The following is a 24,162-nucleotide window of genomic DNA, read 5'->3' on the forward strand; positions in this document are numbered from 1 at the left end:
AGTGCAGCTCTTGAATCAAAGGTAATGTCCACATGGGATGAAAAATACAGTGGAAATGTCCACTGCAGGTTTTGCCGCAACAAAAAACACTGCATAACAAAAATGTATTACACAGAGTTTTTTGCCATGGAAATGGCTGTGGATTTCACTGATTCCATTGCAAAGAGTGAAATCTTCAGTGGATATCTGCAGCATAAATTAACATTCTGCAGGGTAAAAAAAATAAAATAAAAAAAGGCTGTGAGGTTTTTCAAACAGCATGTGGATGAGATTTCTTAAAATCTCATCCAGTTTGCTGGTTCTATTTTAAAAAGCTGATTTGCTTCATGAAACTCCATGATGGCAAAACCACAGCACTTATGTGATTTGGGAACATATCCTAATGCAGGCTGGAACAGAAGGAACTTGAAACCAATTTAAATAAAAAAATAAATTTAAAAGAGTTCAAGGGTAGACTTTCACTTTAGCCTACATGAATTTCATCTGCAGCTTAGCTGGGAAATGCTCAGTGATATTGTAATTTAGGGTTCACATCTACGCACATTTGCATATGTACACCATGTAGGTTTAGCTTTCTTTTCTCATACTGGTTAAAGCTAATTACATAAGAAACACTGGCCATGTACTGAATGTGGATCTAAGACAGTAACCATAGGGCAAGGGACACCTGTGAGTGAATGTATATGTGTAATACACAAAGGTGATGGCCGGATGCACTAAAGATCATAATTGTAACAGAAAAGTGATGAATAATAAAAAATACATACCCAGCGATTTCCTTTGCTCACTTTTCTTTTCTTTCAGTCCAGCCCCTTGGTGTAAGACCTCCGTGCTGGCAGACTTAACACTCCGTGTGGAAAATGGCTGCACTGTTCCCTGAAAGACACATTCCAAAAGTGCTTAGATTTGAAAGAGATTCTTGATCTGAATTACAGATGAGTGAATTGACGCTACCAGTTTGGAATTCATCCTGAAATTCCCCCAAAATTCTTGTCATTTGTTTTAGGTGAATGATGTGAGCAAGTCAGTTCTCCATCCAAAAGGAAAAGAAAACTAAATGTCTCAAAGAGAAAACTGCGCAGGTTAGCTGAGTGTCCTTTATTTGGGGGCTTGGGTGTGCTCTTTCTCATTACGGAGACCACCTCGTATGCATAAGGAGTATTATAGTCCAGCCAATACTGCTTGAGTTTCTGGGGAAAATATATGCATATTAGCATATCTTACTTCTACTGGAATCCGATAGACTTAGTGTTCTTTTCTTTTTGGAAGAAAAACAAATTTAAATATCTTTCCCAGAAACCCAAAGGTATTCATATTAGCTTTCTTTAATGAAAAAGCACTGATTGAACAGTTTGAGACTACTACCAGATTTTCTTTCTCTCTCTCTCAAAAATTAAAGGGATAGTCACAACTGGGACTTTTATGGCTTATCTAAATAATGTTGATAGGATATTCCATAAATGTCATGTTGGTGTGGGTTCCACCTTTGGCACCCTCTCCTCCGGCAGAATGGGACCCCAAAGTGAACAAAGAGCACACTTTCCATTCACTGCTATAAGAATGAGAAAATAGCCGAACAAGTGCACTTGGTGATTTTTGGAAACCCACTACTGGACTTTCGAAAATGGCCGAGCCAGAATTCAGTATTTTTCAGAAGTGCCACAGCGGTGAAATGAGAGTGGCTGCTCATAGACTGCTTGTTCTCTGTTCACTATGGGGCACTGCTCAGGAGATAGGAGCAAGTCCCAGAGGTGGGACCCTAACCAATCCGACATTTACAGGATATATTACCAATAAACTTACCAGATGGAAATACCTCTCTAAGTGCTGATTCTACTAAACCAATGTTATAGTGCTATACGACCCTATGGTGATCGAATTTTTGACTGCGGAAATGAATGGACCTCCATGCCAATTAGGGAACCTCTGGAAGAACAGCCCTAGACATGGTTTATAACTTCAGATAAAGCAAGTGCTACCAAGGATCTTGCTTTTTAAAATAAAACCCAAAAAGGGAACTTGAAAAGAGGTTTGCAAAACTTTACACCCCCACTTAATGCAGTGTTCTCTGTCCACAAAACAAATCATGGCGTGCAAATCAGAGAACAGAAGTTTTTTTTGTGATAGAACTTTAACTGAGCCGTCACCTAAAGAACGTAACCTTCCCAGGACGTCAAAGCAAATGACTAATTCTTCAAATAATCAAGCCGTAATTATTTCATTATTGACAGCTCACGCTGTTTGTTTTCGTCTGCATATTTGTCATTTCTCCCATCCACCATACTGTATAAACAGGCCGGACTTCTGAAAAAGGTAACAAAGTAACACATACCAAGCTGTCAATTGTGTTTCGGATGACGGAGAACCATTCCTGTACGGTGATGTCTGCCTCTGACTGTAGAAGGAACTCATTTCCTGATTCTGTTGTGATCTGAGGAGAGAATTTTATTGTAAGCAAGTGGACTGCTGAAAGATTATTTATTTAGACCAAACATGCCTGGACCATGGGAATTCCTTTACTTTCATACTAACATGCACAAGGAGCCTTCACTTTGAAAATCAATGCAATTTTTTTTTTTTCTATTCGTGGTACTAAATTGAGAGTGGAAACTGTGCAAATTAGATGTGAAAGTACAAAAGAAACACAAATATAATATAAAACAATTACATAATCCAGTAAAATGTCTTTTAACTCCTAGTCCGGCATTTTCTTTCTCAAGAAGAAACCTGCATTAAGATCTGTAATCTCATAAGGCTAGACAATTGAGAAGAGAGAACCAATTATTAGCCTCCTGATGGATGGATATCAGTAGTTTATTTCAGGATGTATTCTTTAAAGTGGTTGCACTAAATTAGAAACGCTGTAACTGTGGACTGTGTGTAGTATTTCAGCTCAGCCCCTTTACCTTTTTGTTTTTTTAAAGGGGTTGTGTGGGTTCAGAGCTGAACCCGAACATACCTACATTTTCACCCTGGCGGCCCCCTTAATATGAGCATCAGAGCATGCTCCGATGCTGTCCTTTGCCCTGTGCTGAATCGCACAGGGCAAAGTCTTTTTTAGAAGATCTGGTGATGTACCAGGCTCTCCATAGGGACTGCTAGGCGGAGGCTTCCGCCCAGCAGTGAGCCAAGTGACGTCACCGGCACTAATGGGCAGGATTTAGGGCTGCCCTAGCCTGTAAAACGGCTACGGCAGCGCTAAATGCCGCCCATCAGAGCCGATGACATCACCAAATACATTGCTACTGTAGGTGGAAGCCTCCTTCTAGCAGTGTAAAAACATAAACAAAGAAGCTGTATTGCGCAGGGCAAGGGAGAGCACTGGAGCACGAAATGCTCCGATGCTCAAATTAGGGGGGCTGCCTGGGTGAAAATGTTGGTATTTCCAGGTTAAGCTTTGAACCCGGACAACTTCTTTAAGAGTTTAATATTGATGGCCTATCCTCAGGATAGGCCATCAATATCGAATTAGCTGTTTGAATAGACTGCAGCTCTCGCCACAGTGATGTCATTGGTCAAATGACCTAGGCATGGCTCATTCCCTTTCAAGTGAGGGATGAAATACCAAGCACAACCATATAATGTACATCACTGTGTTTGGTAAGTTGGGAGGAGGCCGCAGTCTCTTCAAGCAGCTGATTGACAGGGGTGCTGGGTGTTGGACCCCATGAGTAAAATTTTCATGATTAATTACCTATCTGGAGGATAAGTCCTCAAAACTTGGGCAGCATGGTGGCTCAGTGGTTAGCACTAGTGCCTTGCAGTGCTGGGGTCCTAGGTTCATATCTGACCAAGGACAGCAACTGTATGGTTTCCTCCAGTTTCCTCCCACACTCCAAAGACATACTGATGGGGAACAGATTGTGAGCCCCATTGGGCACAGCTTGATGCTAAAAGTGCTGCAGAAGTCAGTGCTGTATAAGCGCGTAACATAAATAACAAAAAATATTGAAAACCCCATAAAAGGGGTTGTCCAATATTTTTACATTGGTGGCCTATCCTCACGATAGGCCATCAATATCAAATTGATGGGGGGGATATCTGACACCCACCGCTATTTAGGTGTTCGGGAGTAGCTCTGTCTCTAGAACTAAACAGCTCTATCCATTGCATAGTGGACAGAGCTGGTTACTGCAGCATTCACTTCAGTGGTGACAACTCTGCCAAAGGACCTCTGACCACTCCATGATACAACTGTGTAATTCAGGAGCTTATTTCTGGCACCAGAGCTGCTCCAGAACAGGTGATGGGAAGGGGAACGGTTTGTTTTACCCCATCCAATCTAATATTGCTAACCTATCCTGAGGATAGGCCATCAATGTAACTGCTATATATGTATGAGGTGTGTGTGTGTGCTATGTGTATTTGTGTAACTTTCAGCTTCTCAAGGGTTTTCTAGCATGTTGTCATAATTTATAGAATTTTTATTATGAAAAATTGGAGTCACTAATGAAATACATAAAAATGTAAAGGTGGACACATCTGTAGTCTTTGGACACCTTTTCCATAAATGGATCTAATGATAGGACATTGTGTACGTAAAGGGGTTATCAAGCCTTTACTAAGTTCTGGCCTATCCTCACCTGTTCGAGTGTATCTCCATTGCTAGAAGTTGTCACCAAAACTAAACAACTCCATCAACCTTGTACTAGAGGGAGCTTGTTACTAAAGTGCTTACTCCCACTGTGTATTGTAGCTCCGGCGCCAACTGCCGATGACGGAGTTATACCCATATAGCTGATCGGCAAAGATGTGGGGTGACAGATCCTCACTAATCAGTTACCGATGGCCTATCCTGAGGATAGGCCATCTTTAGTAAATGCTGAACAACCCCTTTAATATCATGATTGATGTCAATCCATATTTTGTAGAGTGAAGAACCACCCTAGTCTTAGCCAATCACGTATCTAGTAGGACTAGTAGGACTACTGTCTGCATTTTTTGTACTGGCAACAGAGAATCTTCTGAGAATCTGATTATCCCGACACAGTAAATTCACAACAGGCCACCACTAAGCAGTACAGCTGTACCCATTTGTTATGTAATGCACCTCATGTTTAGCAATAAGGCACCATATTTATGAACCAGAAGCTCATGTGTCCCAATGCAGCAGCTATAAAATGATTTTCCACCTTCCATGTGCCATTTATTATACTAGTGACTTCATATGTGGCAGAGGGATCTTTGCTCACCCTGAGGCTCCAGGTTCTAGGTGCAATTATTTTTTCTCAAAACCTATACCAATGCCCCTGGGTGAACCTAATGAGCTTTGACACGTTTTCTGTCCTGTACTAAGTCATCTTGCTTAGTAAGTCAACTTCCTTACCTTTTCATTAGTTTGGAAATGCCCTGATATGCTTTATGAGATGACCAGCTTTAGTAAAACATCACAATGTTGTGATATTTTGCCACAAGATGTCTCTATCCTATGTGTGCAGCCACCCAGTGGTTGTGTAATGTATTGCAGTCTGACAAAGGTTTTGCTAGCATATCAAAATATTGTAGTGAATCTTTTTCACTACACTCTTTTTTTTGTAAAATTGAAGTCCTTAACCAAATTAGAGTCCAGATAAGGGTGGACACATCTTTTAAGCTGCACATCATGTGACTATAAAGCAGCATCCCCTTTTTTTAGACAGTTTGTGGATTGGGAAGTTTGACATTTAGTGTAAATGCTTTTTTCTGGAAAAGGGTTGAAATTGCATTGATAAGTATGCTTCACTGTCAATGTAAACTACCTGGTGTATGATCCCTATCTCTATTTCCTTGGGGAATTGTAGATGAGTTGATTGAATCTAAAATTTGAAAATTTAGCCCAAATTTCCTAAGAGATTTGAGTTCTATTGGGCTTCAGTTTTTGGTGATTGGGTGGAGACAAAGAGAGGCATTCATGCAATTACAGCACTTTATATTCTGGTCAAATTCATTAATCCCCGATTAGAATTGGACAGAAATTTCAGCCGAATCGGACCCAAATCAAATTCTAACAAATTCGCTTATGTCTAGTGGTAACTTGTCATTTTAAAAATCCATAAGAACATATTTTACTCGCTGGACTTCAGCAACTGTGTTGACAATAAACCCTTAGGTGTTTACATATTAATTGTGATAATGATAGTAATAATCATAAACGTAATGAAAACTAAAATCACAGAAATGGAAAGGGTTTGACATGGCTTCCAAAGAGCAGCGCGGTTATCTATCGATACATGAGACCTTTTGTAACGTACAGACAGTCTCTGTTCTCTTCCTCACAGATTAGCTGTGCAATGCTATTTTTATCTTTTCAATTTGGCTCCTAATTGTACCATCACATCACAGTTCTGTCAGTCCATATTTTAAGTGCTAAAATTAACACAAATGTAGTAATACTGGAAACCAGGCACGTCGGAGAGAAATATGTTAATACACAAACATTCTATACTGTGAAATGGCTCGTGCCAGTAGACCATTCAAACGTGTACATTCAGAGTAACTAAGATGAAAAGTTCAAGCTTCATACGTGTCGCTCTGTTCTTGGCATATCTTCCCTACCGCATTACTTGGCAACAATTCTTGAAACAAAAGTCATATATTTTAAATAGATTTTTGCTAAACTTTTTAATATACAGAAAAAAATGCAAAGCAAAGGATTGCAACAGATGGTTGGTAATCTCGTTGCTTTAGTCTGACCAGACCCCATGATACAGGGAATTCTGCTCAGGACTCAATTTCTCACACTCCTTATTCAATACACGCTAGGGAAGGCAATTTTTATTTCTATTTTTGGTTTTTAAAGATGGACACCTTCTGTTACTCGTCTTGGCATACTTTCAAGCCAAGTGGAAGGTTAAAGGGGTTGTCCAGAATTTTGATATTGATGGCAAGATTAATATCGAATCTTCGGGGGTCTGACTAACCTCATCCACGTTGATGAGATGTTACCTTGTATCTCTGACGCTGGAAGTCTGCGCTGGGACTACACAGCTCCATTGATTGTGTGGTGGATGGAGCTGGTAACTGCAGCGCTGCTCCCGTTGCAGTGAATGGTAACCAGCTGTCACCGCCACTTCTGTGAGAAGGTCTGGCAGACGTTCTTCTCTACCTCTTGTATGATGTTCTTTGTTTTGGTTTCACTTTCTCATCTCCTTTCTTTCTGCCAGGTGTCACTTATTTAGACATAATCGTCTTCCTTTATATTCCCTCCCATACTGCCTCACTTTGCGGTTTATAGTACTTCCTGGATGAAGTGTCCACTGCTGGAGGCTGCATCTGCTGTTTGCTCAGATAAGTCCTTTACTTTATTGTGTTTGCTTGCTGGCTTGATTCTAGGTGACCCTGACTCTCTCCGTATTAAGTGCAGGGAGCCGGTGGTCGTGTCCCCTCACTATTATAGGGTTTTCAGGTGTCACACAGGCTTAGGTACGTGGGTGTCACGACTGCTATCCCAGCAGCAGTCGTGTCGCACCAGACGGAGGGGAAGGGGGACCCTTATCTATGGATGGGAAATAGAATGGCCATCCCTGACTAACCCTAAGCTGGCACCTGTCTGCCCTGATACCCTAGACGGGGTGTGAACCCGTGCGGCGAGCAGGATGCCTAAACCCTCAGTCGCCCTAACAAGACTGGACTGGGAAAGGCTGATGGGAGCGCTAGTCACCATTACTCACGTCTAGGAAAACAACAGGGGAAGACAGCAACAAACAAACAACAGCAGAGATAGACTTATCCAGTCACGAGCAGAGAAGGCGATCCCAAACACGACAGTCCACGCCGGACAAGAGCTCCACAGCAACACCATCAAACGATCTCCTTCAAAGGTCAGAGTAGCACTGGAAGTAAGGACTATATCTGGCAATGACTGCAAGTGACACTGAAACTAATATAGTATCTGGGAGTGGCAGACAGGACTCACCTGAGAAGGATGCCTACAAACTCCCAGTCAGGACAAAAAGGTTCACAAGGCAAAACCTGGATGACATACCCTGAACCACGGAGCAAACTCACAAGCTATCGCGAGTAGCAAGTCGCTGCGACCTTCTCCTCCCAGACCTGTCTGGATCAGTCACAGTCGTGACAGTACCCCCCTTTCTACGAGGGGCCCCCGGACCCTCAAGACCAGGCCTCTCCAGATGGGAGCTATGAAAAGCCTGAATGAGTCTGTCCGCTTTTATCTCTGATGCTGGAACCCACATTCTCTCCTTGGAACCATAACCTCTCCAGTGCACCAGGTACTGAAGAGAGCGGCGAACATATCGTGAATCAACAATCTTTTCTACCTGAAACTCAAGACTGCCATCAACAACCACCGGTGGAGGCGGTAGCGGCAATGGTTCAGGAGGTTCTACATATCTCTTAAGCAGAGACCTGTGGAAGACATTATGGATCCTTAGAGTCTGAGGTAGCTCCAGACGAAAAGCCACCGGGTTAATGATCTTAATTACCCTATAAGGACCAATAAATCTCGGACCTAATTTCCACGAGGGAACCTTCAACTTGATATTTCTGGTAGACAACCACACCAAGTCATTCACCCCAAGGTCCGGACCTTCAGAGCGCTTCCTATCAGCCACACGTTTGTATCTACCACCCATTCTCTTCAAACTTTCTTGCACACTCTGCCACACTGAAGAAAGTGAAGACGCAAATCGTTCCTCCTCGGGAATCCCAGACGGCCCCCCTCACTAAACGTACAAAACTGAGGATGGAAACCATACGCACCAAAAAATGGTGACTTATTGGTAGATTCTTGACGACGATTATTAATGGCAAACTCGGCTAACGGTAAATAAGATGACCATTCCTCCTGATTTTCGGAAACAAAGCATCTCAAATATGTCTCTAGGTTTTGATTGGTACGTTCAGTCTGACCGTTGGACTGTGGATGGAAAGATGAAGAAAACGACAGATGAACCCCTAAACGAGAACAAAAAGCTTTCCAAAATTTAGAAACAAATTGGGTACCACGATCCGAAACAATATCGGAAGGGACCCCGTGAAGTTTCACGATGTGGTCAATAAAAACCTGAGCCAGTGTGTTAGCATTAGGCAATGCGGCAAGAGCAATAAAGTGCACCATTTTACTGAATCTGTCAACAACTACAAGAATAACAGTCTTCCCCGCTGATACTGGTAGATCCGTAATGAAATCCATTGATAGGTGCGTCCAAGGCCTGTTGGGGATGGCCAGAGGTAAAAGACGCCCTGCCGGACGAGTATGATCTACCTTAGAACGAGCACAGGTAGCACATGCAGACACAAAATTCAACACCTCCTGGCGCCATTTAGGCCACCAGAACCGACGAGACACTAACTCAGAGGTTGCCCTACTACCTGGGTGTCCTGCCAGTGTGGAGTTATGGTGTTCTTTTAGTATCTCCAGTCGTAAATTTTCTGGCACAAACAGTTTACCCGAGGGGCAGGAGGCCGGGGCGTCCCCCTGAGCTTCCAACACCCTCCCCTCCAAACCTGAGTGTAATGTAGAGACCACCACCCCCTTTTGCAAAATGGGCTCTGGTACATCAACATCACTCCCTCCAGGAAAACTTCGGGACAATGCATCCGCCTTAGTATTTTTTGCCCCCGGGCGATAGGTTATTACAAAATTAAACCTAGTAAAAAATAACGACCACCGAGCCTGTCTAGGGGTGAGACGTTTAGCAGACTCCAGATATAATAAGTTTTTGCGATCAGTAATCACCGTGACGGGATGAACCGCCCCCTCCAAAAAATGACGCCACTCCTCAAAGGCCAACTTAATAGCCAAAAGTTCCCTGTTGCCAATATCATAGTTCTTTTCTGCAGTAGACAACTTCTTCGAAAAGAAAGCACACGGACGCCATTCACCAGGGGACGGGCCCTGAGATAGTACCGCTCCCACCCCCACCTCTGATGCGTCAACCTCTACAATAAAAGGAAGCGAGACATCTGGCTGTACGAGAATAGGGGCCGAGATGAATCTCTCCTTCAGAGATGTAAAGGCAGTTTTGGCTGCATGTGACCATTTGGAAAAATCGGATCCCTTTCGGGTCATGTCCGTCAGTGGTTTGACCACCAAGGAATAGTTCTTTATAAACTTTCTATAAAAATTGGCAAACCCCAGGAAGCGTTGCAATGCCTTCAGGTTCTCAGGCAGATCCCAGTCCATAATCGCCCGGACTTTCTCTGGATCCATGCGGAAACCTGAATCTGACAACACATACCCCAGAAATGGCAGTTCTTTTACGGCGAACACACATTTCTCTAATTTAGCAAACAATTTGTTGGCCCTTAATATCTGCAGCACTTGTCTCACATGGATCTTATGTGTATCCAGATCCGGGGAATAGACCAGGATGTCATCAAGATATATCACAACAAATCTCCCGATAAGGTGACTAAAAATATCGTTGACAAAATGTTGGAACACCGCAGGCGCATTAGTAAGACCAAATGGCATGACCAGATTTTCATAATGCCCTTCCGGAGTATTAAAAGCCGTTTTCCACTCATCCCCCTCTTTGATGCGAACCAGGTTATAGGCTCCTCTGAGATCCATTTTGGAGAACCATTTAGCACCAGCAACCTGATTAAAGAGGTCGGGAATGAGAGGAAGAGGATAGGGATCTCGGATAGTTATCCGGTTTAATTCCCGGAAATCCAGGCAAGGACGCAGGCCCCCATCTTTCTTTTTAACGAAAAAGAACCCTGCAGCCAAGGGTGAAGAAGAGGGTCTGATGTGTCCTTTAGCCAAACTCTCCGAAATATAATCTTGCATAGCCTTCCTCTCCGGGCCGGAAAGATTGTATAACCGGGTTTTAGGTAGTTTTGCCCCAGGTAATAGATTAATCGGGCAATCATATGGACGATGAGGTGGTAACCCCTGACAACCCTTCTCAGAGAACACATCCATAAAATCTGACAGAAAGGCAGGTAAAGATGTTACAGAGAGTGTAGAGCACCTACAACTCAAGCAGTTGTCCTTACAATGTTCACTCCACTCCACAATCTCCCCGGCCTGCCAATCCACCACTGGATTGTGAGTCACCAGCCAGGGAAGCCCCAATACCATAGGAGCCGGAAGACGGTCCAGGACATAACAAGAGATAAGCTCTTTATGGAGGTCCCCTACCTGCAGATGGATATTATGGATGATCTGAGTTAACTCTCTCTGAGTAAGAGGGGAGGAGTCGATGGCAAAAACAGGAATAGTTCTGCATACCGGTTCCGGAGTAAAACCCAGAGCCTGAGCAAACCGTGAATCCACCAAGTTGACCCCCGCCCCACTGTCCAAAAAGACGTAACAGATCTCAGTTGTATTGCCCACCTCAACGGTAGCGGACAACAAAAACTGAGACATGCGTATGGAGGAAACGAATACGCCCAGACTGTTCTCCTCCGCACAATCTGGGGACTCTAGTTTTCCGGCGGCTCCTTAGTTTGTGGTCTCTTGGGTTCTGAGGGACAAACCTTTACAAAATGACCCCTCCCCCCACAACGAAAACAAACCTCTGACCTACGGCGGAACTTAGGAGGATTCACCCGTCTAGTGGCGCCCCCTATTTGCATTGGTTCGACTAGACCATAACAGACCGATCCCTGCCCTATAGAGGCCTCCGTAAAATTTAATAGTCTCTCCCTGAGTCGTCTGTCGATTCTTATGGACAGAGACATAGCAGCCTCAAGAGACCCAGGGACCTCGTATACCGCCAGCGAGTCTTTTAATTTTTCAGACAACCCTTGGCAGAACTGACTCCTAAGGGCCGAGTCGTTCCATAACGTATCAGTAGCCCACCTACGGAATTCGGAACAATATAGTTCAGCAGACCGGTTCTCTTGCCGAAGTCTACGTAGCTTAGACTCAGCCAGTGAGACCCTGTCCTGGTCATCATATACAAGACCCAGGGCTTCAAAAAAACTCCTCCACTGATCGTAAGGCCGGAGAGTCTGATGGTAGGGAGAAAGCCCAAGCCTGCGGATCTCCTTGCAGGAGAGAAATTACAATGCCCACCCGTTGTTCCTCACCGCCGGAGGATCTAGGGCGTAACCTGAAGAACAATTTGCAAGCTTCTCTGAAGGTTACAAATTGGTCTCTCCCTCCTGAGAACCTATCAGGTAAAGCCACTTTTGGCTCAGGAGTACCTTGGTTTCCCGTAGCAACGGTGGAACCCAAGGATTGCTGCTGCAGCACTGTTGCTTTTAATCCTGCCACTTCAAGGGATAATCCCTGTAATTGTTTCGCCAAAACCGAAACCGGATCCATAGTGGAACAGACAAAATACAAAGCAAAACAGCAAGCAAAAAAAAAAATGAAATGTCACATTTTTTTTTTTTTTTTAAAAGGCCAGATATACTGTCACAACCGCTATCCCAGCAGCAGTCGTGTCGCACCAGACGGAGGGGAAGGGGGACCCTTATCTACGGATGGGAAATAGAATGGCCACCCCTGACTAACCCTAAGCTGGCACCTGTCTGCCCTGATACCCTAGACGGGGTGTGAACCCGTGCGGCGAGCAGGATGCCTAAGCCCTCAGTCGCCCTAACAAGACTGGACTGGGGAAAGGGCGATGGGAGCACTAGTCACCATCACTCACGTCTAGGAAAACAACAGGGGAAGACAGCAACAAACAAACAACAGCAGAGATAGACTTATCCAGTCACGAGCAGAGAAGGCGATCCCAAACACGACAGTCCACGCCGGACAAGAGCTCCACAGCAACACCATCAAACGATCTCCTTCAAAGGTCAGAGTAGCACTGGAAGTAAGGACTATATCTGGCAATGACTGCAAGTGAAACTGAAACTAATATAGTATCTGGGAGTGGCAGACAGGACTCACCTGAGAAGGATGCCTACAAACTCCCAGTCAGGACAAAAAGGTTCACAAGGCAAAACCTGGATGACATACCCTGAACCACGGAGCAAACTCACAAGCTATCGCCAGTAGCAAGTCGCTGCGACCTTCTCCTCGTGACAGTCGTGACAGTGGGCATGCAAACGTCTACCATCGAGACCCTTGTATGTGCATAGCAGTCAGGGAGAGCTCTTAGGGTTTTATAGGGCTCACCTAATAGCTCCTTAGTTTGGGATCAAGCCAGTCGCTCGTTTATTTATAAGTTCCAGCTATCTGCAAACCTCATTCATGACACCAGCTCTTTGCCCTACGCAATGGACAGAGCTATAGAGTTCTGGTGCCATCTTTTAATGCTAGAGCTGATTGGTGGGGGTATGGGTGTCCCACTTGTCAGATATTGGGGGCCTATCTTGAGCATCAATAGTAAAGGAGTGGACAATCCTTTTAAGGGAGAGCACATTTGTATAGTTCCAATGTGGTGCTAAGTGTTACACTGGTCTTTTTGTTTCTTTATTTAGTCTTTCTGATATCACAGAGCAAGAGAAGTGGGAGCAAAAAATAACATAATGTTAGATAACGACCGGCTGATGATGTCACAGAATATAGTTGCAAAGTCTTTGTACAGTAGCTACATGATAGTTATTACATAGTGATTTTGAGGTTTGAAATATAACCGCAGAGGTTATTTTAAAAAATTCAATTCGGCTGCTTCGCTGAACTTTGACAAGTAATTCCATACATTACAAATTACTTCATAATAAATTGCACTCCAATGTATGGAGCGGGCGCGATGACACAAAATAGCGATCATGCAGCCATCCGTCATTTAACCTCTCCGATGTTGTGTTCAATGCTGATGATGGCATCTGAGAGTCATATTCAGCCTATCAGTTGGTTAATCAGGGGTTAAAGGGATTCTGTCATGAGATTTTAGCCCTATAAGCTAAACATATGCCCATGTCCGTACTAATAACATGACTCCTAAACTAGCCTTATTAAACCTGCTTGTGGCTCTATTAGCCCAAAAAACTGTTTTTTATAACCTGTCAATCATCTACCTAAGGTGCTCAAGGGGTTTTCCGTTAATACCGTGTGCCTGGCCGCACCCATCGCTGTCTGGTGCCCAGCGTTGCCTTCCCAGTCTTAATCGCCGCCCTCCCTGTCTACAGTGCCGCCTTTCTCACCTCAGCGCTGCCTCTGCAATCCTCCCGTCCCTCTGCCAGATCCGGCGCCTGCGCACTAAGCTCTGCCTGATGCGTCACGGACTCCTGGCAGCGGCTTCGTTGAGCGGCATCAGGCGCATGCGCAATTTGCTCAACGAAGCCGCTGCCAGGAGTCCGCGGCGCATCAGGCTGAGCCTAGTGCGCAGGCGCCGGATCTGGCAGAGGGACGGGAGGATTGCGTAGCCGGCGCTGAGGTGAGGAAAGTGGCACTGTAGACAGAAAGGTACGACGATTAAGACTGGGAAAGAGGCGCTTGGCACCAGACAGCTGGACACCCTGTATTAACGGATGTCCCCTTGGGCACCTTAGGTAGGTGATTGACAGGTTATAAAAAGCTTTTTGGGCTAATAGAGCCACAAGCAGGTTTAATAAGGCTAGTTTAGGAGTCATGTTATTAGTACGGACATGGGCATATGTTTAGCTTATAGGGCTAAAATCTCATGACAGAATCCCTTTAAAACAAAAAAATAAATACTCACCTCATCCATTTGTTCGTGGAGAGGCCATCGTGGCAATCTTGATTGAAGAAAACGCGCCAATACTCGCGTGTGCTGACGTGATGACGTCCAGCTTGAGGATGTGGTGACGTTACTCGTTAGCACTTGCAAGAATTGGCACGTTTTCTTCAATGAAGATCGCGACTGCCTCTCCATGATCAAATGGATGAGGTGAGTATGTTTTTCTTTTTACTGACATTTCAGGAAAGATTGATACGTTACTACGAAGCGCCAAGAAATTTTGATTTTGTGGCGAATCAAATTTTTTTCAGAAATTCGGATCAAATTCCATTTTGTTAACTTTGATTTGCTCAACATTACTAATAAGAAACTGAGCAGGAGTAGAAAATATATGTATGCATAGTGATGCCTTAAAGGGGTTTTCTGGGATTACTATGGTTTTTAACAGATATGTTCATGGTAGTGCTTATCTCATGCAGATCTTTCTCATGTTTTTTTTTTTCTTTTTCAAATCAGACTTTGTTCCCATCCTGTATCTAGCACTTCCTGTTGCTGTATCCGACCAAACCCATGATGCACTTCTCCTTCCTCTTCTTGATCTCCAGCACCGCCCCTAACAACGCCCAGCTAGTTTATAGCTCCTCCCACCCATCTAGTTAGATAGACACTCCCCTATCACTGCCCAGCCCACGGACATAACATCACAGGAAATAAGAAGGAGCTGCATGGACATGGTCATGTGACCACAGCCCAAAACGGAAGATAGGAGTGATAAAGGTAAAAAAAATACATAAAAAAATTGCAGCTAATCTTGTAAATGATTTATTACAGGATGTTGATGCAAACCGGAAAACCCCTTTAAGGCAAACACTCTGGCCAGGGGCGTAACGATCGCGGTCGCAGGGGGTGCGACTGCGACCGGGCCCGGCGGGGGGAGGGGGCCCGCTGTACTAACATGTAATGAAGAGCTGTGACGGGGCCCGGCATGAAGTACAGTGACAATGCCAGCCCCGTCAGGGCGCTCCATTACACGTTTAATATTATGAGGCAAGGTGGGGGAGGTTTGCGCAGAGAGGGGGAGGAGGAAGAGGGGGGACGCGCGCACTCACTCATATACACTCGGCCCGGCAGTTCTTGTCACTGCCGGGCTGTCTCCAGATCATCAGTGAAGCAGGAGCTCTAGCGCTCCCTCTGCTTGCCGCACATCGCGCTGCTGGCTGTGGGAGGAGCTCTGAAGGCCCGGGAAACTGCCTTCAGTACAGCCAGCAGCGTGATGTGAGTGTGGCAGTGAAACATCAGGGAAGAGGGTAAGTATGTTTTTTTTTTTTTTTGCAGACTGGGGGCAAAGGGGAAGGGGGGGCACAAAAGTGTGCATCTCTACTGAGGGGGCACCTAATCTGTCATAACTACTGTGAGGGGGGCACATATAAAGGCATTACTATGAGGGGGCACATATATCAACTACTGTGAGGGGGGGCACATAATCTGGCATAACCACTGTGAGGGGTACATATGTGGGCATATCTAATGTGAGGGGCACATAATCTAGCATAACCACTGTAGGGGGGCACGTATCTGGTCATTACTGTGAGGGGCAAATAATCTGGCATAACTACTGTGAGTGGGCACATATCTGGTCATAACTACTGTGAGGGGGAACATATCTGGCCATAACTACTGTGAGGGGCACATATCTTGCTATATCCACTGTGAGGGGCACATATCTGGGCATATCCACTGTGAGGGGCACATATCTGGGCATAACTCCTGTTAGGGGGCACATATTTGGCATATCTACTGTTAGGGGGCACATATCTGGGCATAACTACTGTGACAGGAACAAAGGTGGGCTTAATTACTGTGAAAGGCCACAAGGTGGGCATTAGTACTGTGAGGGGCCACAATGTGGGCATTAGTACTGTGTGGTAGCACTTAGGGGAAATGTCCTAAATTACCCTGCTATACATTGGCATAGCTCAGTCTACCAGGCCAGCACAGCGCCCCCTGCTGGTGATTTCATAGGGGCAGTCACCATCCCTTCCTTATGTGATTATTCATTTTTTTCTCTATCACCACAGGGACCTTGTTCTGGATCCAGTGGATATCACGCCGAAGCCAGCGACACCCTGGATGAGGTAGGACCAGATTTTATTAGGACTGGGTTAGTGTAGCCATGCATTGGGCTTAGGGCTCTTTCACACGAGCGGATCCCGTGTGGCTAATTCGCTGTGTGAAAGAGTGCCAAGCCCCGCTCCGGACAGCAGAGACACGGAGCAGTAACATGATTGATAATGCTCTGTGCCTCTCTATGATCGTTTTGCTACAAACTCACAGTGACCACTTTATCTCACTGTGATTTTGTAGTAAAAAGGTCACAGAGAGGCACGGAGCATTATCAATCATGTTACTGCTCCGTGTCTCTGCTGTCCGGAATGGAGCTTGGCCCTCATTCACGCAGCGGACTAACCACAAGGGAAAGAGCCCTTCGTAAGAAAATCTGCCGCTTCTTTGTAAAAAGGGGGGGGGGGGGCCCCGATCCAAAGTTTGCACTGGGGCCCATAACACTCTAGTTACGCCACTGACTCTGGCTGTATGTAAACTGACCTCATCACCACCAGCTTTTCAGAAATTGTTAGAAGCCACCAATTCCACTTAGCAGTCAATCCAAGTCTAAATCTTCAGCAGAGAGATGGCATTGGAAGCACAATTTCTTTCTATTAAAATGAATGGGAATTATGGAAACCTACAAGTAAGGGTTCATTCACACGTCCGCAAAATGGGTCCGAATCCGTTCCCCAATTTTGCAGAACAGATGCGGACCCATTTATTTTCACTGGGGCCAGAATGTGCTATCAGCATCCGCATCTGCTGATCCGCACTTCCGTATCCGCACTTCCGTATCCGCACTTCCGTTCCGCAAAATTTGCGGATCCGCAAAACACATACGGACATGTGAATGGACCCTAAGGGTTTTCATGCTTCCATATTCCAATTTATTTCATGACACCAATTGGAGTTTGCTCCTGGGATCAGTAGGATTTTCAGTGGATGGTGCTACTGCTCGGCCATACTAGCAGTACATGGTCAATCTGCATGTGGCTTCTATACAGTTTGATGGTATACTATAGTGATGGACGGCAGGGGCAATATTCGAATTTGCGATATTTCACGAATATTTGGTAGAATATTCATCATATATTAGCGAATTCTAGAATTTGCGAATATGGTCTTGATTGTGAAAATCGGCAATGAAATATGCGCGCAATGCGCGTGCAATACAGGAGTGGGTCACTATAGCAAAATTTTTCAAGCTGCTAGAAGTTTCCTGAGACTGGCGAAAATGGTTGGCACGGCAGAACATTACCATAGCTTTATATACAGATATATTCCAATATATTCGCGATTGCGAAATCGGCACTAATGATGCGAATATTTTGGCGCAATACATGCAACTTCACATTTTAGCAGGTCTGACTACTTATTAGTGATTGGTGCACTAAGTATTGTTGTGAACTTGTGACATCACAGCACTATGTGTGTATGTATGGACAGCAGAACCTATCAGCTACACTATATCACTATCTAACCTACACTGACTATCTCCCACTAACTATCTGTATTATATATAAGCTAACTAACTAACTAACTAATGTAATGACACAGGAAAGCAGAGAGCACAGCAATGTCACTGCTGTCTCTCTCAGATCTGCAAAATACTGCATATAAGGGCTCCATTTGGTGTTCATATCTTCTACAGCGGACACCAATGGACAAATGTAGACAAATTAAAATAAATGGCCGTCTATGTAGTACAAGGAAAGACTTGGTCTGCCAGAGTGAGAGCCTCTGCATATTAGTGTCTCTCCACTCTGGCTTATGGATGGGGGTCAAGAGCAGTTGACCCCCTCTATGATGCCCATGTGTCTAACCGGGTATATGGACAGGGGTTGTTGAAATAGGACAACCCCTTTAATATCAATGCACACACCATAATTGCATATTAAAGGGGATTTCAGAAGGAATTTTTTTTATGGGTAAAAACACAAAGGGTTGAAAAAAACAAAACAAAATAATACTCTCACGGATCCGCTGCTGTTCTGTCTCGTCCCCCCAGCTCTTCACTTCCAGATCCCGGTTCGAAATTCCATGAACGCTAAGAAATGCCTACTCTGCCAATCAGTAGTGAAGGCCTCTCCTGGCATTTTCTACATATTGAAGAGAATCAGGAACAGTCCCAGTCAGTGGCGCACATAGCAAGGATCAAACCAGGCCCCCCCACTCAGCACAGAATGGTTTCTGTCTAAACCTCTTTCTATGACCCTTGGGCCATTATTTCACTGCCTCATTTGCTAAAAGTTGTTCCTTTAGAGCAGGCATGCTCAATGTGCGGCCCTCCAGCTGTTGTAAAACTACAACTCCCACAATGCCCTGCTGTTGGATGATAGCTGTAGACTGTCTGGGTATGCTGGGAGTTGTAGTTTTGCAACAGCTGGAGGGCCGCAGGTTGAGCATGCCTGCTTTAGAGGGTAGAGTCCTGACCAACTTTTCACCTCCAGTAGAAGAGGAGATAATCACAACTAAGACTGGGCCCCATAGCAGTCGCATGGTCTGCCGCTATGGTTGTTACACCCCTGCCTGAATGGCAATGACGTGGATTCGATGAATTTAAAATTTTTATTTATTTTAAAGAAATATATATATATATATTTTTATATATTTTTTTTTAAGTATCTATTTTCTTTTAAAAATCCCTTTAACCCCTCCCATTTAATGAGGGGAAGGGTTAAAATTAATTGATCAGGCAGAAAAGGATTACATCAACCGCAAACAGGGACAATTAAATCTTAGGGATTAACGCGGGAGGCCTTGCCGTTATTTCTCCCTATACATTTGAAGTGTCGCTCTCCTTCTTCAATGCAACTGGGTATGGCAGCTTGTAAAGGCTGCTACTGCTCTCTACAGTTTAAAAGCTTCCACTTCTTAATTACATATGGTAATTTACTTTGTATCAGTCAAAGCTGGTCTGTAGCTTTTTGGCTGATAAATCCTTTTCTTTTTTCTTTCTTTAGTGTTTAGATTTCTTTCGCTTACTTTTATATATTGACTCTACTGTTTTCTCTGATAAATGAGCCTTGGAACGGTTCACTAAAGCATATTTGCACTTTGTACTAGGAAAATTTCAACACCCTTGGGGAAAGACTTCAGTGGAAGCTGTTAGCTTTTGAGTCTGAGCTTGCGATTGACCAATTTGTGATCATAGACGTAAATGATCTATAACGAACGACAAGAGCAAATAGCGGAGCATTGAAATGTTCTGGAGGCTCGGGCGCCTCGCTCGGCGCTGTGTGTGTGACCGTACTTGGGTGAGCTACATAAATATCAGGAGAACAAATGTGCACGAATGTGAGACATCACAGAAGTGTCAGCTCGGATTTCAATCACGATCTGCGTTGCTTAAATTGCTTTTGAAAGCCCTTCTTAGAGGACTTGAGGCATAAATAGGCATTTTCTTTCGTATTCTTGAATTTTTATTAAAAATGAATGTAGGGCGCCAAAAATTAAAGGGAGTAAAAAACAAAAAAATTGAGCTGTACAACAGAATAGCTATTACTATTGCTATTACTTTTTGTAATACTAAGCTTCTTTCTATTGGACATCATTGTTCTGTCTACAATGGAGGTCTGCTCTTCTGGTCTGTACAAATATTATCTGTACTGGAACCCAAAATTTTGAATAGCAATTTCAATTAAATATTGCTTGCATACTGAGCTATGTATATGAGTAGTACAGTGCATTTTTATCTTACGGTTTATGTCATATAGTAGACTACAGCTATCAGGGCATGCTAGGAGTTGTAGTTTTGCAACAGCTGGGGAGCCACAGGTTGGACATTCCTGGCTTATGTGATATTAAAAAAAAATTGAAGATTTTTGTTAGAATTTTTAAAACATTTTTGAGCTCCCCCCCTTACACGTTATTAGGACTACTCTCAGGTGTCGGGTACAAGAGAGGTCAGCATCACTTAGAATAAAATGAAACATCTCACACAGTTCCACGGCACATAAAAAGTCAATGGAAAGAATCTATTGAACACTGGGGACCCAGCCATGTCAGAAAAGCTTAGATTTCCACAGAAACTACTTTAGATATTGCTTCATGTGTAGATACCTATAGAAACAAGAACACAAAAAAAAAAACTAGGGGGATTTATCATTAAGGGAATTATTGCAGTCAGTTTTGCATTATTTAAACCAAGTGTATCAAATGCTGCAAATTGATATATTTGATGCATAATTATTATTATTATTTTTTTATATATACAATATGTCTAGAGATATTACTACAGTTTTTTTTACCACTTCCCCAGCTGGAGCGTACGTGCGACATTTGCACAACTTTTTAATTTCTTAAATCTGGCCTACATCTCATTAACATAGCTAACTATGTAAACTTTTCAAACCTAGAATGACAGGTGTAAAATCACAAAAAGTTACACATTTTTGATGAAGGAAGCCCTACAAGTTACAAAAGCCAAGTTTTGCATCTATTTGAAGTGAGATTTGGTGAGTGCACCAGCTCCCGGCAGCTCTCCAAGCACAGCGCTATGCGTAGTACAGCAGTTGTGCTTGGTATTCCAGCCCAGCGCCTATGTACAGTGATGTCAAATGGCGCATTGGCCTCTTCTAACAGCTGATTAGCGGGGTTCCCAGCTGTCAGACTGGCACCAATCTGATACAGATGACTTATCCAGAGGATGAGCGAAGTTTTGAAAAATTTGATTGAGCAACTTTGCTAATGTTAAAGGGGTCTTGCCATCACAGACAATGGGGACATATCGCTACATGGAGAACGTAGCAGGAAAAGTAGTGGAGGGTGCAGCTGCCCTCCATTTATTTCTATGGGGCTGCAGAAAATAGGCTCGGCTATTTCCGTCAGCCCCATAGAAATTAATGGGAACGGGGGCCACGCATGCGCGGTGCACTCCCATTTACTTGTATGGAAGCAGCAGGGAGCAGTGCTTGGTGGTAGCCGAACCCCAGGAAACCCGGCGTCCTCCAGCCACAACTCTCCCTGCTCTGTTCTCGTTGTAGGTGTGGGTCCCAGAGGTCCTAGCGATATGCCCCCATTGTCTGTGAAGGGAATACCCCTTTAACCAAAAAATTTGATTAATTATAAATTAATTCATCATGATTCGCTATAAATCAGGTATACCCAAGCCACTTTGTCTTAGGGTATGGTCACACGGAGCGGACGTGCTGTGGCCCGGTTGTGGCCATGCTGCGGTGAAGAACTGCACGGCCAAATAGCCCGCAGCTGCCTTTCATTTAATAATGAAGACCAGATTGTATAGTCCTGCTTCATTGTTAATGGTCGCGCGGCCCCTTTTAATGCACCTTTAGACTGGGGCTTTTGCTGGTATGGGGTTTTGTTGGTTAGGTGGGGGGACAGGTTAGGTGGGGGCACAATATGCATATTATTACTGTTCTTGCCTGCAATCTCCTGCAGATTATTTGACAGTAAACACAGAATAGCAATCAGCTCTGGCATACCCACTTCTCCAACCCCAGCGCTCCCCTGCCCTACAGGTGGGAGCCCTTCTTCTGCCATCTGCTTTTCCTTCTTCTCCACATCATCTAATATTGATGAGAATATGTCATCAGGAACATCCAGCTTTTCAACTCTCTGCATCGTGCTGACTTTTCTAGACATGGAGACTTTGAAGGATGATTTGGAAGAAGAAGTAAAGTCAGCAAAAGATGAGGATGAACATCATCAAGACATGGCCCCTAAGGGGTGCAGACTGGATGGTATAGGTTGGCATGCTGGCACTGGAATAATAAAGGCTTCCATCTTATTGGTATTGAATTACATTTACGGCTGATGTAGGAATAAGTAAATATAGGACACAGAATAAGCCTCCCTGCACTCTCCCTATAGTCTCCCTGCACTCTCCCTATAGTCTCCCTGCACTCTCCCTATAGTCTCCCTGCACTCTCCCTATAGTCTCCCTGCACTCTCCCTCTCTAATATTCTTATATTATTCATTTTCAGCAACACTGTCCCTAGTGCACGAGCGCTTATCATTTCTCTCCCTTTGTTCATCTCAAAGGACAATGCCAGAGACCATGTGGGATGAGGGTTTTATAGTGCTGTGTATAGGATGGCTGGATGCAACAGATTTGTTACCACGACGCGCAAGGAAATTCGGATTTGTTGCGAATCGAAATTTTTCTAAAATTTGGACCGAATTCCACTGCTTCACTTCGCTGAATCCTAGTCATCAATATTAATTACCAGTTAACCCCTTTAAATTAGTGATTACAGTCAGAGAACTGGAAAATGGAAAACAATCAAAATAGAAAAAGACCATTCATTGCATTTCTTTGCCATATCAAAAAAATCAGAAAGAACAGATACATCAACACGTCCTATTTATTTCGATGGTATTCACACTTGCAAAAATGGTAGGTCAGTTAGAATACTTGTCTTCAGCCACGTCCATTAATAGAGATGTTTAAAAAAATAACAGAAAAACCAATACAACTGTGTTACATATGGTTATACGGCTGGGTTCATACCTGCAGCATCCTTTCCACTTTGGTCCAGAAATAGAAAAAAAAATGGAAGTGTTCAATCTGCAATGTGATGGATATCAATGACACCTGACAAACCCCACTAGCAATAATGGGGTGTGTTGGGTTTCCATTATGGTCTCAGTCATTCCAACAGACAATAATACCAATATAGGCCTCTATTCACACATACATTTAGCTAGTATTCCTTTGTTCGACTATGCCTCTCAATACAGATAAATGCAAAAAATGAATATACTTAAACAAAAAAAACAGAAGTCATTGGTAGACGTGTGCAATTCGATAAGCAGACAGTTGCCAAAATTTAGGGCATACCATCAATGACATTCAGGGCATAGCCTTGAATTTACCACTAGTGTGGAATGAATCGAAGTATCCACAGTGGACTTCGATCCGAATTTCAGTGAAAATTTGATTCGCCGCAAAGCCGAATTTCTTTGTACTTCGTGGTAATTTTAATAGCGTTTAAAAAAAATCCTCACTTCATCTGTCTGAGCGCGAAGAGGCCGCTGCGGCCATCTTGACTGAAGATCCAGCGCAAAATCTCGTGTGCGGTGACATACGACATTACACTGGCCAGCGTGATAGCGTCATCACGCACCGTGCAAGATTTCACGTGGGATCTGCAATCAAGATGGCAGGGTGGCCTCTTCGCACTTCTAACCCTTGAAAGGCCTCCATTTTTACATCAGATGCCTGATGTCTGAGGGGTTCAATGACAGGGGGCGCCCGCTACTTACAAAGAAATGCACTTCATGACGAAGCAATTCATCATGAAGCAAATTTATTAGTGAAATTCAGCAAAGCAGCCAAATCAAAGTTTTCATAACTTCGCTCATCTCTATTTACCATACTTATCATTAAAGACTATGTCCAAATTGCAATTGATGGTAAGTCCTACATTTTTGCAACTGTTTGCTTATTGAATTGCATACTTTCTACCACTGACTTCTATATTTTTTTAAAGTATACTTATGTCTTTTTGCATGCATTTATATTGAGATATTTCTGCTCCAAGGTCCTCCCTTCTCTTTAGGGAAAAGTTCCAGCTTTGGGGAAAAAGTTGTCCAATGATG

General features: G+C 43.9%; 1 protein-coding gene across 1 annotated transcript in view; it reads right to left on the bottom strand.

The window, feature by feature from the left end:
• ARHGAP15 (Rho GTPase activating protein 15) overlaps positions 1–24,162 on the bottom strand; it is an 842,137-nt gene that overhangs the window by 413,623 nt on the left and 404,352 nt on the right. The window contains exons 8-9 of the mRNA XM_040440262.1: positions 2,333–2,431; positions 768–876 (exon numbers count right to left, since the gene is read on the bottom strand). Coding sequence (XP_040296196.1) covers positions 768–876; positions 2,333–2,431 — 208 coding nt within the window. The remainder of the gene's footprint in view (positions 1–767; positions 877–2,332; positions 2,432–24,162) is intronic.

The sequence above is a fragment of the Bufo bufo genome, chromosome 7, assembly GCF_905171765.1.
Source record: "Bufo bufo chromosome 7, aBufBuf1.1, whole genome shotgun sequence".
NCBI classification, from domain to species: Eukaryota; Metazoa; Chordata; class Amphibia; order Anura; family Bufonidae; genus Bufo; species Bufo bufo.